Source organism: Planococcus citri, chromosome 1, assembly GCF_950023065.1.
Source record: "Planococcus citri chromosome 1, ihPlaCitr1.1, whole genome shotgun sequence".
Taxonomy (NCBI): domain Eukaryota; kingdom Metazoa; phylum Arthropoda; class Insecta; order Hemiptera; family Pseudococcidae; genus Planococcus; species Planococcus citri.
In genome coordinates, this window is record NC_088677.1 from 64,570,747 (window position 1) to 64,588,822 (window position 18,076).

The window sequence follows — 18,076 nt, forward strand, 5'->3', positions numbered from 1 at the left end:
GAACTAATGTACTTTTCTTCCTATCTTTATGGAAAGGGTCACTTTAACAACTCGCCAGAGAGATTAATCCCCCTGTTAATTTGAAAATCGTTTGAAAACTTTACGCTGCAACACTTGTAACTCCTGCGAACACAACAAAGGCAACACATGTTTGTGACACTTCTCTACACCCATCAAACATCGTGGGTAGCAGGATCGCCAATTTCTGCATAATTTAAAAAAAAAAACTAACATGGCTTTAGTTCAACAAACATGATGGTACATTCTTATCACGTGGATTTTATCATAGCGTAATAATTTATGTATCCTTTCCAGTCTCAGCACCAGGTCAACGTTCTCATAGAATACGCTTTACTCGAGGGTAGTTGACACAAGAATTAGGTCAACTTATGAAAAAATCGTATCCTTGGCTGTTGGAAGAAGCTCTCATTTCGTTTTCGTTTGCATGATTTTTCAGAACACTAATCCAAAGCGTCTAAACCACATTCCATTTCATCCAGTAGATGAAAAATGTACCAATGAAACAGGCTTTTCGAAATATACACTGACACTCCCTCCTTCGTTTCCACAGCCCTCTTCGGCGGAAATTTTCAACATTTTGCCAATTAATTCGCGAACGTAATTTTCACTTTTGCGAGGACGGATTTCACGTACAAAATACGCGCGCCGTTAAAAAACCACATCTCAGGTCAAAAGCCAACGAAGGAAACAGCTAAACAATTACGGGATGAAAGTATCAAACTTCTCAACTTACAAGATTTTAATACGTTTTCCAGCATATCGACCTAAATACGCAAATTCCCTGCGGTAATCTCAACTACCAAACGAAATATGTTTCGCCGTAGAAAATAATGTAGGGGATTTCATCATCAAGTGCTCTTTTCCGCATCTCTTTTCAGGTTGATTTCCTTCAAAAAGGTCAGGCTATTGCACTCCGTCGGTCTCTCGAAATTATAGGCGAGGACAAACCTAAAATCTTTTTCATATCAGTGGACCTGGGAGTAAAATTTAATTACATTTGGGATTTTCATTAATAGTTAGATCCACACTTATAAAATTTGCTCAAAATCGGAGTGAAGTGGCGAATTGAAGGGAGTTGAGCGCGGATGATACTCAACCAAGATAACAGAAGAACAAATTTTTTATGGAGGGGGGAGGTCAATTTTTCAACTCTTCAAAAAGCAAATTATTGACCATTTCTCAAAAACATTATCAATTTTTGAATAAATTTTCAAATAAACCGCCCAAATACACTCAGAGGACAAAAATTCAACATCATCATTCGAAGGGCACTTTGGATATACGCTAATTAGGGCGTTTCAACTTTAAAACTCTTTTCTACCTTGAACAAGGAAATTTTCACGGAGTTAAGGTACAGAAACCCACCTCATACGAACCAGGATGCTTAAAAATTTGTAATTCAAATACAATAAAAACATACCATAAACGTATACAAAGTACACGGACAATTTATTTATGAAGAGATAATTACACACAAAAAAAGCATTTGTTCATTCACCATACAACGGTTTAAAAAAAAATTCAATAAAAAATACAAACAGGTATCGAGAGAGTACACAAAATAACTGTAAAATAAAGACACAAACAACACGTAAAACGATATCGTAAAACATACCACATTCTATTTAGAAAAAAGTCGTATTGGGTAAAATCCGCAACGACGTCACATTCAATCTTATCACAAAAATCAAAAAATATCCAAAGAAGTCAACTTACTTCACACACACAATGGTTACTTTCTTCTTTAAACTTGTATAAATATTAACAATCTTAAATCTGCATTTCAATTGCTTTTTTCATTAAGTTTTTTGCACATGAAAAAATAAAACATATGTACAAAATGTATGCATACGTAAGTAAAAATTACGTAGTGTAAAAGGAACTTTGCACAGAGTACCTATTGGGTATATAAAACATTCTTTCTATCTATGTACAAAAATATACTTATGTACAACACTCAAACTATAGTTTTCGAAAACGGTAACAATAGTAAGGGTAACAAAATTTCAAGTTGTATAGCACAATAATGAGGGAGAGGGGATATTTTGATTATAAAAAACTTTTATCAAAGGAGGGGTTTTGTTTCAACACGGTTTAGATCGAAGATGTTAGTATTCGAGAGCAAAGCTGTAAGTAAATCAATTTTTATTGAAAATAGCATGACTGCGCCAGTTTATAAATTTTGTTATGATATTCCAGTTTGCAACACATATTTTTGATTTCAAACTGAACACAGGATTTTTGTTGCTGATCAGTTGGTTTTGACAAAATTCTCATTTTAAATAAGTGTTCAATTTGTATTTTAATTCTTAGCTCATTTGGAGAAAATATCGCTATTCTAATGTATGTTTAAAAAATAGCAGTATGACATAGCACTGCATAAAATGCATTTGGAAACCTACATTACGATATCCATTGGATAATGGTGATACATCAAAACGACGCATCAATCAATTAAAGAAAACTTAGGGGAAATGTGTACTCGTATCATTCGAGGATGAAAACACTCTTCCTACATCAGTATGAATGCAACCATAATGACATCAACAAAATGTTGCACCAGAGATCTTGGCCACTGAGCTAATAATCACCATAACAGAGCCAAACATTGAAAGATGGAAACCAGAAACATAATTGTATAATTATATAGCCTGGAAATTAGTAAACACCAATTTCAAGAAGATTGAACAGAGTTAAAACACCTGTGGTCAGACTATTACATTAGTATTTTAATTCATTTATAAGCAGAGGAGAGAATGTAATGTAATATCCCTCCCCTCCAATTAGCTATCAATGTACAGTACTAATTTAAATGTTTTTCTAATAATTTCATTTTGTTTCAACGCAAAGTACCAATGCTACATAAATTGAAACCAGAACTAGAATGTTTGCTGAAAAATGTTATACCTGAATTTCATTGAAGTGAAATAATATGTACAATAAGCAGCTAAAGATTCTTTTTAGCGAAAAAGATTGAAAAAGGTATGTGATGAAAACTTGATGGAAAATGTAGCTGCTCATTTTATCGAAACGCCAACTAATTCACAACATAAAGCTGCTCTTCAACTTGATATTTCTCAAACAACATTATAACTTGCCATGAAACAGCTAAAATTTCAACCGTATGATCCTAGAATGCTCCAAGCTCTCAGCAAGGATGATTTTGACCAGAGATTACAATTTTGTGAAGAATACTTGGTGTATTTAGTGGTCAAACCACGTTTACCTGAATTGATCATTTGGATGGACGATGCACAGTTCAAGCTGAATGGGCACGTAAATCGGCATACTTCTGTCTATTGGAGCGACAAAAATCTGCACATGATCATGACCAAAGAATTGAATGTCAAACCACAAATGTGGTGCCCAAGACAGTTCTTAAAAAACCTGATCTTATAACATATTTGACAGGGTTGCATGGATCCGGATCATGATCCGGATCCTTTTTTTATGATCCATGATCCGTGATCCATGTAAACTTCCTCACGGATCAAATTTCACTGATCCTTTTTTTTCTGGTGTCTGTGACTTCTGTGTGGCTGTCGCTGTGGAAGTGTGGATTATCATTTTATCATATCGAGAATTCGAGATCGACAGTTCTGTTCTGTTCAGTTTTCAGTTTTTGCCGCTTTGGTTGATTTGATAATTTAATAGTGTGCTATTTTGAAATTCGAATTGATTTTATGAACGATTCCATTCCAATTTTGGTAAGTACATTGAATTGAATTTCATTAACTACCTATCATTACGTTTACTACCACAGGGAAAGTGAAATGAAATGAAACATGTGACAGAGAGAGACTGAGAGACCAGAGCAGGAGAGGACTAGAGGACCAGACCTGAATAAAAAATAATTTTTTTCAATTTCAACTCTTCTCATTTCATTTATGTGTTTCAACTTTTACCTTTTTCCAGGAAAATAAAAAGACCGGAATACCGGAAATATGTCAGTTGAAGACGATGTTAGTAATAGTATTGGTATAGCTGCAGCAGCTTCAGATGGCAGTGAGCACGACAATTATGATAACGCATCTGTATACGAGTTAGAAATTTCAAATTCGAGTTCAGAGGAGTCCAACTCGGACATAGCAGATGATGTCGAATGTATCGAAATACTCAGAAAAAAAAAGATACAACGAAAACGAGCAACAACAACTTCCGACGTAGCACAAAAAACCAAAAAAAGAAAGAGAGAACAACAACAACAAGCAACAATTTCTTCATTTTTTAAAATTAAATGTAAGTCATTGATCATTGAATGCTTTTATTGAGTTGAAAAAATTTATATTTTGCTACTTTTAATTGTCATATTCATATGTACATACATCATGCTGTTTTGCTATTGCTAAACTGCACTGGCTGAAAGTGAAAATAGTGAAATGCATATTTAATTTAATTACATCGCAAATTCGCAAATCGCAACTGCTATGATTAGCTGAAATCATTCATTTTGCACCAAATGACTTTTGGATCAACAATAGGCATAAATATAAAAATGTATATCAAATTGCTAGGGTTATTAATTCAGTGCCTGTTACACAGACATCAGTCGAGAGACTATTTAGTTCTTTGGACTTTATCCTAGCAAAACGACGAATGAATTTATTAACAAAATCTGTGGATGACATACTTGTAATTCAAAGTAACTGGAATCACTTGATGTAATCGAATCACATTTCTCAATCGCTCTGTGTAATTGTAATGTAATTGCAATCGCTCAATGTAATCAATTAATCTTAATCATTCTCTTCTCTCTAGAGTGTCTCTGGAGAATTTTTTCAATTTTTTCATTTTTGTAATAAAACTTTAAAAAGATATTACTAATTACTTTTTGTCTTTTTATTTCTAATTTTCTATTAAATTATTTATGATATAACAAGATATTCACTTTTTATTAGTTATTTTGCCAATTTCAGCTATAAAACTCTGTAAATAACTCATTTTAAAAAAAAACAAAAAAACAAAAAAAACTGAAAACTTGTACTAAAAAAATGAAAACTTGAAACTGAAAACTAGGAACTGAAACTCGAACTAATATCATTTCAGTTTTCCATCCCAGTCAATATCATAAATAGGTATAAATATTTATATTGATATCCAGGTGACATTCACATTAAGTAACTTTTTGCAGATTTGTACCCTTGATTATCATATGAAAAATTTCCTTTAAGTGAATGTCACTTTGGATACATTTAGCATTTCCAGTTTTTTTTTATATTATTAACAAAATGTACTACAGCTGGAAGCCAAAAATTTCTATGTGGTGCTGCTGAAATACATGAGCTCTCAGGCTCTCACGTTTCATATCATCATCTCATTTTTAATTTTATGTGATTTATTTACATAATTCGTATTTTGTAAATTTGTAATATATAATTATATCATTCATATTTTGTCATATTGTGTTGTGAAATGTGAATTGCAAAACAACAATGTCTTCAAATTCAAAATTGAAACAAGCTGCTTTGAATTTAAGGTAAGACTTTAATATCCACAATTACAATGGTATCTGAGATCAAGGTTCTTTTTGAATAATTTTGTGCTGTTTTATTATAACAACTCAGCAGGGCAAACAAAAGTTTAAGTCACAGCTGTGAGAGGAACTCTGATCAAGCTGTAGCTACACCAGTACTAGTTGTAAATGAGCAGGCTCCCACACAGAGACAGAGATCATCCACTGTTGTTCATAAGAGAAAAATATCAAAAGTCCATGGTTTTTTATTGTAAAATCTGGAAGACCCTAATAATGAAAATCTATACATCAAGATTTGTAGGTTATGCAAACAAAAAATTAATATGAGCAATAATACAACAAATGCTGCAAATCCTATGAAAAAATATCACAGGAGCAAGTGGAAAGCAATTGCTTCTGCTTCTGTTAGTGATCCAAAAGTTGATGCTAATTCCACTGCTAGTGACATAGAAAATGATATTAACAATTGGATGGAGGAAGATGATCCATCTGAAGTTGTTCACCCATCTACTTCTACATCAAAGTAATGTAGAAGCACTACAAATACAGATCAATTTTTAGCTAAATGATGTCAGTATTTTACGTTTATAATTTGTAATTTTGTGTTTAACATATTTGACATTTGTAACTAAGTATGGCTATGGCTAAAAGTAACATCAAAAGAACAAGATTGGTGAATGATGACAATAAAAGTTCTATAAAATCTGCTTCATCAAGCTCTACATCATCTTCTTTAAAGAGGAATGTAAATACATTGCAAGTACAATAATATGCATTGAATTTGAACTATACAAATTTTATAGACTTTTTTGTGTATGAGGTGAGGATGACAATGATGAGGAATGAATTGATGATGTTCAACCCTCAAAATTCACACTGAGAAAAAAAATTTTAGCATAAATTATCATAATTTATAGTAAATGAGCTCCAGTTTTGGCATTATAGTTGAAATTACTATAACTATAGTAAATTAAATACTATATGTATGGTAATATTTACTATATTATAGTATTTTTTATTATAATTACAGTATTTCATTTGATATAGTTAAAGTAATTTTTACTATAATTCCAAAACTGGACCACGTTCACTATAAATTAATTGTAATTTATACTATACATTTTTCTCAGTGCAGGAAATGTTGAATCAGAATCTAGTAATGAAAATTCAAAAGAAACTGCCGAAACAGGCTCTTCAGAATATCAAAATAATGTTCGAGTTGGTTAGCATAACTCATCTTAACCTCAACCAAATGAATCGAAGTCTATGAAGACATCAATAGCAAAAGAATTTTTTGCAAATTATAATTTAACCCATAAAAAATGCAAAGACTGCGGAATGTTGATCAAAAGTTGTGGCAATACAACAAATTTCATTAGCCATGCCAAAAGCCAACACCCTATATGTTATCATACTGTTTCAAAAAAGTATGGTGTGGTTACTTTGGTTGGTGAAAATGAATCAGTTTCAACACCAACATGTGAAAGTACAGAAAAGGAAGTGAATCAGGATGCAACCAACAATTTCTGTTGTTGATGATGCCAAAACTTTCCATCAGACAAAAACTAAGAATACTTTGAGTAAGTTGACTAGGATATGGTTAGAAATTTAATTAACTGCAAACAATGTATGTATCTTATACTCTTTTTTTTATGTTGGAGTAGTGTTGTACAACCTACAATTCCCGCTATTGTAAATAGGATTACACCATATTCAACAGACTGAAAAATGATGGGAACTTGATAAGCTGTAGGCAAATCAAACTCAATCCCAATGCTACCAACACATACTGTTTCTTCAAGCAGAACAAGCTCTTATCTCTCTACATAATTAAACCCCAAGAAGAAATTAAAAAGTGTTGCAGCAAAGACTTTGAATAAGTTGAATTTGTTCAGACATTACACAAAAAACCACTCTACTCCCTCACATGATGACATCTCATCTTAATCTGAAACTTCAGGAAGCAGAGTGACTCAAGTTACTGAAATTGGAAGTGTAAAAGCCCTAAAAACTATAGCAACAATTTTGAATATTCTACTTCTGAACAAGTCAAAAGCTTCATGACAAAATATGATGAAAGTATACCAGTAGTACCGCCAAAATGGTTCACAAAATTCAAGAGCTCCAACTTTGAAGGTTTATTTGAATCTAATGCTAAAGATGGAGAAAATGTATTGATTATATATATTAAGTGTACCACATGCAAACATTTTGTATGCTGGTCACTCAATTCTTCTTGGAATTTAAAACATCATTCAACAGTAAGCTGATTTTTTTAGAGTATTATAATCATGAAATCAATATTAGGAGTTTATTTAGTTTAGTTATAATTAACTTTTTTGGTTACTTTTCTTGTTTTGTTTAGAACAAGCAACTAACTGTGAAATTGAGTATTCCAGAAACAACAAAACCAGCACAACAACCTTATCTGCATGATATTATCCAAAACAACATCCTTATGTATGACTAGTTAAACAAACAGGTGCTGAAAAGTTTTAATAGTAGATTAATACCTTATGACTTTGTTGAGAATACATATTTTAGACATCTCATCCACAGTCTCCAAAATGAAAGTGTGATAAAATTGGACCTAATGCATCGCAGACAGCTAATGACTCTCCAGGATAACATAAAGCACTAAAATGAACACACTGAGCAGAGCGTGAGTACAAGCATTATAATTTGGTATGAGACAATGAGAGTGAGCTCAAAAACCCTTGAGCGGCCCATCACTGTGTTATATACAGTATATGGAAATTTGGGCTCAGCTGTGTGTAAAGTTTAGAGAAAACCGATATAAGATATGTTGGATTGTTTAAAGCCTTTCACAGATGTGAAGCTGGAGATGTGTGGTGACAAATATGTTACCATGTAACTAGTCATCTTGAACATTAGTGTTCTATTTTGATGAATTGTCAAAAGTAGAACCAAAATTTCAAACAGCTGAAGGCATAATATTCCTTCAAAATTTGCATTCCTCTACTGGAAACCCACTCTCTTCAAACATTCCGTATTTCTAATGATCGAGTAACAGGAGCATTGAAAAAATTATCATCTCCTACTATTAAAGATAATCGCGGAAATGTTGGTGGAGGAAGTTTGAAGCTGCCAGAAAGTACAAATCATTTGGTAAAAGACCATATCAGCTCATTTCCAGTTTACATTTCACATTTCACATTACTGCAGAGAAAACACAACTCACAAATACTTACCGGAGTACCTTTCCATCAATTTAATGTACCGATTGTTTCAAGAGAAACATCCAACTGTGAAATGTTAGTTGTCGTCATATCGCAAAGTATTTGTTGAAAATTTTAATCTTTGTCGTAAAAAGAAGTAAAAAGAAGCAGAAAGATACATGCAATACGTGTGATATTTTTGATGCTCGTATCACAAAAGCGCAAAGTGATTCTAAAAGGGAAGCGTTGAAAAAGGCCCTTGATGAGCATATCAGAGAAGCAGAAGACGCACGTGCATTGATGAAAAAAGATTTGCAACTCGCCAAAATCCAGCCAAATTTAGAGACGCTCACCTTCGATTTGCAAAAAGCACTACCTCTTCCGAGATTAACGACTAATGTTGTTTATTACAAGCGCCAAATCATGTTCTACAACCAGGGAATTTTCTCTGGCAGGTATTCTCGCGGCTCCTGCTTTTTGTGGATGGAGCATGAGGCCGGAAGGGGTGCACAGGAGATTGGTTCGTGCTTGAGGAAATATTTCGAAGTTGAAAACGATCTGTACTTTAATGAAATAAACCATTTAATCCTGTGGAGCGATAGCTGCGGTGGTCAAAACCGTAATATTAAAATGATGTTAATGTTGAAGGCATGTTTCCAAGAATATCCGAACTTACAAACCATCACCTGCAAGTACCTGTTTTCTAGGCATAGCATGCTACCTAATGATTCAGACTTTTCCAATATTGAAGATAAACTGAGATGCCAAGTGCGAGTATACACTGCTGACGATTATCATCATGTAATTCGGACTTGTAGAACCAAAAATAAATTGAAGGTATCTATTTTTTTTCTCATTTTTTTTGCATTTTCAAAAAATATTTACAACAATGTATTTTTCTTAGATCTATGAAATGAAAGATTTTCAAAGTACTGCAGCCCTTGAAAAAATGATAACGAATTGAAAATTGTCTGTGGATAAAATCAAAATCAACTGGCTGAAAACGAGGCAGATCATGTCTAGAGAAGAGCCTTTTATAATCAATATGCGGCAATCTTTTGATGGAGCTGCTCCTTGTAAAGTTAATTTGGCAAAATCACTCAAAGGAAGACCTAGTAATGGGAACTTTGCTGAAAATTTGAGGCCGCTTTGGAGTGATGGTTCGTAGGATATTACGATTAATAATTTCATTTTCAAACGGAATATTTTATTACATACGATGTGTTTTTTTTAGGCAAACCTATTACAGCAAAAAAACATAAAGATTTAATGTCCTTAATGAGTTTCATTCCAAACGATGCCAAAAGCTTCTATCGTGAAATACTCCAGGTTGATATTCAACAATTCAAAGAAGACATTGATGATTTTAATGTTCCAGAAGTGGACTTTGATATTGAAGAAATAGAGTTGGATTTAGATGACGATTTCGATGATGAAGCGATGGTAGACGTAGAGTAATTTTCTTTATTAATCTAAAAATATTTTTCAACTTTAGTGTTCTTTTTTTTCATTTTTACTATTCCGAACTTCCGACTTCTTTTAATAAAATGACGACGTTTTATTACTAATCTCTCTTTTCAGTCACGAAATAAGGAATTATTAAAAAATTTCAATTTATTTGTTTCCAAATTCATTATCGTATTACATTAAAATTGTTCAACTACATGACCTTGAAGAAAAATAACGAATGAAACCCATCCAAGCACCAGAAAAAATATATCTGTATTTAGTAATAACCGTCCAAGTGCCAATGATTTTTTTTAAATGCGTATTAAACAGCCTAATATTATGCATCGAAGATATGTGCGCATTGCAAGTTGCCTAGCAAGGTACAACAGTGATGATTTTATGTGGTACACATTTTCTCAATCATTTACCGATTTTTCAGGAATGAGGGAACTTTAAAAATTGTTTTACTCAGAAAACCTGTTCTGTTGCTTGGCCGATTTTAACATAACTATGTCCAGTTAGCTTAGCCAGAAAATCTTACAAGACCATTAATGTGGAAATTAAATTTAGTATTGAAAATTTGCATACTCCTTTGCTATTCATTGTAGGCATACCTTGAATTCTCAATGATGGACCCAATTACAGGGCAAATATTTGGCTGCAAACAGAAAATTTTCAGTTCAACCCTGAACCTGATCCAGATCCTTTAATTTGGCGCTTTTTCTGGAAACTTACCTGGGCCACCTTCATCCTCTAACTGTAATATCGCTGATAATGAAAAATAGACAGAAATCTCAGCCTTGAAGAAAGAAATTGAAATATATTTCAATTTGAAATGTATCAAACTTAAAGCCAAAGAAGAAAGCATTGGTGCATTTTATAATAACAATAAATTGAACTTCCCCAGAATTGTTGAACTATGGCAGATTGTTCAATCAGTACCTGCAAGTGAGGCCTCTGTGGAGAGATTGTTTAGCTTTACATTTTTTTGTAAATGAGTTGAGGACTTTGTTGAGTAGGATGAATGTTTCAATAAATAGAAATGGTTTTCATTGTAGCCATACCATTTAATGATTGCAAATTTGATTCATGATTAATAGCGTAGCTTAGCTACACGTTTTGTTTTTTTTTCTTTTAGTGATTAATAGTATAGCAATTACCATAGCTATGCAAGTTTTGTTTTTCTTAATTTCAAGTTGTTTTTTGTTTTACATCAATAAAACCTTTTTGACATTTATATGACATAATAATAATAATGATTGCGAATTTGATTTGTGATTAATACTTATTAATATTGTAGCTCAGCTACATGTTTTATTGTTCTTTCTTTTAGCAATTAATAAGTTAGTATAGCAATTAACATAGCTATGCATGATTCGTTTTTCTTCATTTTAAGTTGTTTTTTCAGTTTTTTGTTTTAAATATCGATAAAACCTTTTTGACATTCCTAAAATATAATAAAAATTGCAATCAATGGCATAATACAGGTTTTGCTTTTCCTTTTTAAAAATTGTATTTATGTTGGATAAGTACCAGTTTACACATTTTTCATCTAAGTGTTGAAAATTTGTTTTGCATGTTGTTTTTTCTTTATTTTATACTTAGTTATTGTTTGATTATGTTTAATCTTTCGCTTTATTTTATAGTTACTGTTCGATTACTTATACCTAATGTTTTTACCCATTGATTTTAGAAATTACTTCCAAAGATGAGATTTTTTCAAAATTCAAACCAGCAGTTGTGGTTTATGTGATTTCTCTTTATTAAAGTGAGCAATTGTGATTTGTGAATTATTGTGATCCTACTTTTTTATTGTTTATAATTTTTCTCAATAACAGTAAAAGCTATGCAGTTTCATTTTTTTTGTGCCCGTATGTTACGATAATTTGTTATTACAAGACAACTTTACCACCAGTATTAAGAAGGGATAAACATGGGAGAAACTAAGGAAATTATTCAAGGTTCTGCATGGGAAAAAATGGGAAATTTGACATTCAATTTATTTTCTTGTGGGAAAAAGTGGAATTTCAATATCCCAACACTGTGTTAAACACAGGTGTTCAGACGCACAATCTTGTAAATCCCATGAAAACTGCAAAAAGTAAAATTTAAAAAATCAACACTTTTCTCTCCATAATTTTGACTGATTGAAAACTTGAATAGTGTTCTCAACCTCAATTAAATTTTCACGGTCGTTTCATTGTTTTCAATTGCACTTTAGAGATCGTAATGCTGTAGATAACCTGTAATGACTGTAATTACTTCCAAAATTTGAAGCGACTTGGACCGTTTTATCAAACACGATAATTATTATAATTTCAATTTTTCAATCAGGGTAAAATTTTCAGGGTGCATTGTGGGGTATTGATTTTCTTCATCATTATTTCAAATTTTTGATAAGGGTAGGTACAATATTCAAACTGAATGAAGTCATGGGAAGAGGGCTAATAAAATATCATAATGAGATCATTGATAGCAGAAATTGCATTGCTTTGCGATCAGCGATCACTGCTCAAAACCATCTAAACCGTGTTTGCAGACAAAAAAAAAACACCTCATCTGAGGTGTAACACAACCAAATCACCACCACCAGGATAAGATTACATTTCTACATACGTGTTCATATTATTCCTGTCGCATTCATCGTCATGGATGAAAGTAACTGAACTGGCGCCGGAAGGTATCTGCTCCAAGCTGTACGATAATCTTCGCGTCGATCTGGTCATACGACTGGGTGCATTGAAATGGCTAAAACTCTCAGACCGGTGACGTTCGTTATCCGGCTTCTTGATTTTACTCAGGTTTTCCATTTCATGCACAGAGTACATCGGATTAGACGTTTGACATCGACGAAACAACGATCGAAACCATTTCCCACCAGCGGATGGGTTACGAACAAACCACTCTCTGAGCACTCTGATCAAAGCATCTTTGGTCGGAAACGAAAACTGACCATAGTCATTCTGTGGTCCGTATCTGTACAAAATGGACATTTGGAAAAACGTAGCGTAAATCCAGCTCACGACCGAAACGACGATTAAAAAGATACCGATTTGAATATACGGCAGAACCACGGACGGTAACATAAACAATCCTGCCGCTCCTGTTGTGATAGCGGCCATCAAAGAAGGAGTAGCCATCATCGATAACGCATGTACAACGCACGTCTTACGATTAGTCTTATCCATGCATAGTTTGTAATTAACCGCGTAATGTAAGCTAAAGTCCACCGATAATCCGATAGCCACCGAGATCGCTATCGATTCTAGTATATTTAGTTTCCAACCGAGCACTATTAACGCCGAAACTGATACGAATATAATGCAAGTGATTGTTAATATCGCGACTAAACTCAACGGTACGTTTATCGTTACAACGAATAGAACAACTAATGCGACGAACATCGATATTAGAATAGATATAGCTGTGTCTTGAGTTAACGTTCGTTGTAAATCGTAGAATGCTAAATACGTAACGAACCATCCGTTCTTCAAGCCGGGCGGAGCAGTGCTGAATTCTGTACGACTCCATGTATCTACCTACGGTAACAGTACAGACACATTTAGAGTTATGTACTTTTAGGTTGGTTGTATTATTACAAATGAGTTAACGCTCAAGGACTTACTTGCTGGTAAAAAGTATTCATTGCTTCGAAAGAAGTTGTAAACGACATGTTACTGTTGAATTCGACGATGACTGCTTTGATCTTTGGAATCTTCTTCATACTGACGTTCTTCGAAAATCGTGGGCCGGCTACGTCTGAAGCCAGGAACGAGTCCACTCTGCGTAGTAAAACATTAAAATCATAACTTTAAACCGATATTAAGCCGCAAAACACGAATTTTGAATCGAAATAGAAATAATAACACGAATACCAAACACTTGACTAACTAAACAAATAAACAAGAGTCAGCCATTTTGTAGTTTGTTTGCACGAAAGGACAAGGAATGAAAACAATGGCCTGGTATAAGAGTATGAGCACAATTCAGATTAGTTAATTTTTCGTTTGTAGGTTGCGCTGCGCGTCTAAGATTTAATAGAAATTTAAAAATTGAAAATTTTTGAAAATTTAATTCAATTTTTCGTCTTTTTGAAAAAAATTTAAAAATACGCAAATTAAATCAATTAAATTTTCCCACGAGGCCACGAATTTCTGAACTCTGAAGAGGGGGCAAGCTAAAATAATTCCATTCCAGAGGATGCGTCTGATGAAGTGATGAGATATGAGATGTTGCCGTTGGAGTCGAGAAAAGAAAAGAGAACACCATCATTTTCATTTTCTATTGGTGAAGTTTCAACTTTCAATTTTCAATTTGATTTGAAATCCCTGAGGCCTGAACCAACCTTTAGGTAAAATTTATGTGTTAAGCAGATCAATTTTATGCTTAACCAGAACTTTCTAATCCAATTTTTGAATCATTTTTAATCGTATGTATGCCAATTGTGAATCGCTAAAGTAATAAGGATGCAGGAAAATAAATTAAAACTCAAACTCAAAAGGCGATGTTTCCAGTTTTATAGACTACCTAATCATTGCATCAACATTTTAAAAGTTCAAAATCCAATTCGCGGCGCATTATTGCAGATCTACAAGAAGGACGAAAACGAAACAAACAAGCATACCTACTTATTAAGTTATAAAAGAAAAATATCAATAATCCACTCACCTATACAAACTAGCCATCGCTTTAACCACACAAACATTGAACACTCGTCTAGGATACGGGAAAGGAACTTTATCGCAACAAGGATATCTATTCGTTCCATCGATAGGATCAACACATTCACGATCCATCCACTTTTTGAACGTCTCAATAAAGCAGTTAGACAGTGTAGGACCCATTGTAGCTTGATAAAAAGGCTGCATACGCAATCGTCGACAAAACCTAAACAGCCATTCTTGCGAATCGTTGGAAGCCAAGTCGAATTTCGGATCCATATGCAACTTGCCTCTGGATAACGGATCCAGATAGTTACCAGTATCCGTAGGTAAAATCCCCCATACAAATCTCAGAGGTAACTTTTGATCGATGTTCTCTTCCTAGAAAATACACACATCGAATAAATTACAAAACCCAACCATTCGACCCAATTAAATCCTCAAACTGCCTAGGTACTTACCGAAAACACATGACTAAACCGAAAACGATCCTGAAAAATCAAATCATACTGCTCGAACGGATGCTTCCTTTCGAATAATTGAAACTCGGACGAATCAGGCACCTGCAGCTTAGGCCAACACAGTACCGAAAACGTGCTCAATACGCTGACAAAACCTAATACCGCCATTAAAGGCACATGATACTGCTCGACGCAGTACGCTATACAATGATCGAACGTCGACTTCACATTTAAAATATTCTCGTAAATGACATCGGCGTCGCGGGAAAAGCTCCAGTGTATTAAAGGTATATACGGCCATTCCGACGATATTACTATTCCGCTCAGTATCCACGTTATCATAAATGCAAAATTCAACAGCACCGATAAACCGGCGAAAATACTGCGAACAAGAAAAACACACAACAAAATGAAAAAATTTATCCTCGACGTATTTTTATTGGCTATTGAGTTACCCTGCTTTTTTTTCTCTCTCTCTCCTCTTTTCTTTACGATCTTTCGGTATTAAAACAAGTGGAACGAAGTTAATGACTCGCTTTAGTACAACCGACTTAACGCCGAAGACAGCTTATTTTTAACGTAAGTACGTAACCGAGTAACGGTAGCCCGCAACCATAGCGATTAAAAATTAAAACCAACGATGTGCACGTTAACCAAATTTTTAAAGAAAAAGAAAACGCTCAATTATACCGAAATAGTACAACTGTCTCCGGCCAACTACGAGTGCGATACTTTGGTCGTTATAGCAGTATTACTAATTGAGATGGAAGGGTTCGGCTTCAACCTCGTAAAATTTGATCAAGATGAAAGAAAATGTTGAAAATTTATCGTGTACTCATTCTTGAGGATTATTTATCACTTTCGCCCTCTCAGTAAAAAAAATCAACTTCGAACACTTCAAGATGGTCATATCGAGAAAATTTAAAAGTTTTATATTCAATAGAACTATTTTGTTCAGAATTAATTAAACGTGGTGCTCGTATTTTACAGGTTTTGATTTCAAAATCAAGGGTTCATCACTTTTTGGATTTTTCTTGGGGTTATTCTTTCTTGTGGCACAAATTCAATCAAAACATAATTTTTCTGAGTGACTTTCAATAAAAATTTGAGGTTTCTACAAAATTTGGTCAAAATTCTCCAACATGTTTTTTTCGCGATTCACAGATTTCGTTCGAAATTGCCTTTTTTCACGTTAGATTTGTCTGAGATTCATCTCCTTCTCACAATGAGCCACGGTTGAATACGAATCTGGCTATTGGATACCTACGTATTATTTCATTTCTTCGAATGTTTCTCAAATTTAAAATATACCTAGTTCTCGATTTTTGGCTGTTATGTAAATTTCTAGACAATTTTCTAAACTTTGTAACCATTTTTCTTACAGATTTTTCCCCAGAGAGCAGTTTTCTCTGATCAGAGTCACAACTTAATAAAAACTAAAAAGTGCAATTTTCAAGTTATTTAAAAAATTTTTTTTTTTAATCCAAAAAATTAAAAGAAAGGAACCCAGAATTTTAAAAATTAAATTTCGTTGGTTTTCAACTTTTTTCCCTCTATTTTGGTGAAGAACGTAAAAGTGATTATTGCAAACTGAACTGGCAATTTAGCGATGACCAAATTAAAAAATGACTTTACTGAAGCAGGTATTTTTTTATTTTAGTCGTAAACGAGTCAAAAGTTTGTTTTTTTCCTATGTGGATTATTTTGAATAATTTTTCAATTCTGTTTCATTTTGTTTCATTTTTCCTGTTGCAAAGTTATAGAAAAAAACAACAAGAAAAAAGTCGTTGAAAAGTTTTTAAAATTTAAAACATTTCTACTTTCTGTTTTTTTTTTTTTTTTTTCAAAAAATCGAAACAAAACAAAGAATTTACTACAGCCCTAAGAATTTTGTTTTCAAACCAATTTTCTCAATTAAATTTCAGGAATAACTTGTCAATAAAAAAAAGTTTTGAGAGCACTGGCACTGCGAATCAAAACTGGAGTTTTAAATTATCTGTAAATGCATGGAATATCACCCTTAAAAAAAAAAAAAAAAAAAACACTTCCAATCGATATTCTGCTATGAACTAATTTCGTCTTCCTTCTTTTACATTCTCACAATCCATCAATCACACCGATAATACTATTCCTTGCTCAGATTCGACATAATTACATGAATCCAAATTCACCTGAAACATCTCACAGCCGTAACCGAGCTCCAATACGAAGACAAAAATGCTGCCACCGTTGTCAGCGTCGTCACGAACACAGCCACAGCCGAATGTTTGATGACCAGTTGGACGACTTCGTTTTTAGACAAATGCGAATTTTCTTTCTTCGTTCGATCCCATACTTTACACATGATGTAGGCGTCGTCCGATCCGATACCTACAAAAAGGAGCGAAAAAAAAACACCATAAAAGTAAAGGAACGTGTACACATTTTACGAGTGTTATTACTTTATTGTCTAATATTTTATTCTCTTAACGTTTCGCCTTACCTAACGATACGATAATCGCCAAAATATTCATGAAAGGGAAAAAATGCAACCCGAATACGAAGGTGTAAATAAAATACGCGTTAACCAGCGAGAAGAATATCGCTGTAATGGTGAGTATGGTAACGAACGCGCATCCAGTATAAATCCACATACAAAAAACGATGAAAATAGAGCTCAGCAGTATGTATCTGATATCATGTAACAAGTACTCGTTAAACAACGAGTATTTCAGTCCTGTAAAAAAAAAAAAACACACATTCGTTTGCAAATACGCAGTTTTACATTTCAGTAGCATGTAGCAAAAAGCAGCATTTTAGCGAGTATAAAAATCTCGTAAAGTGAAAAATAAA

General features: G+C 33.4%; 1 protein-coding gene across 3 annotated transcripts in view; it reads right to left on the minus strand.

Moving 5' to 3' along the window:
- disp (dispatched) overlaps nt 1–18,076 on the minus strand; it is a 344,626-nt gene that overhangs the window by 298,339 nt on the left and 28,211 nt on the right. For 2 of the 3 annotated variants that reach the window (XM_065347080.1, XM_065347079.1), the window contains 6 exons: nt 17,727–17,960; nt 17,416–17,614; nt 15,245–15,626; nt 14,791–15,164; nt 13,748–13,904; nt 1,439–13,661 (listed from right to left, as the gene is read on the minus strand). In XM_065347080.1, the coding sequence (XP_065203152.1) occupies nt 12,723–13,661; nt 13,748–13,904; nt 14,791–15,164; nt 15,245–15,626; nt 17,416–17,614; nt 17,727–17,960 (2,285 nt within the window). In that variant the 3' untranslated portion in view covers nt 1,439–12,722. Of the gene's footprint in view, nt 1–1,438; nt 13,662–13,747; nt 13,905–14,790; nt 15,165–15,244; nt 15,627–17,415; nt 17,615–17,726; nt 17,961–18,076 lie in introns of those variants that run through there. The other variant, XM_065347081.1, reaches the window with a different exon arrangement.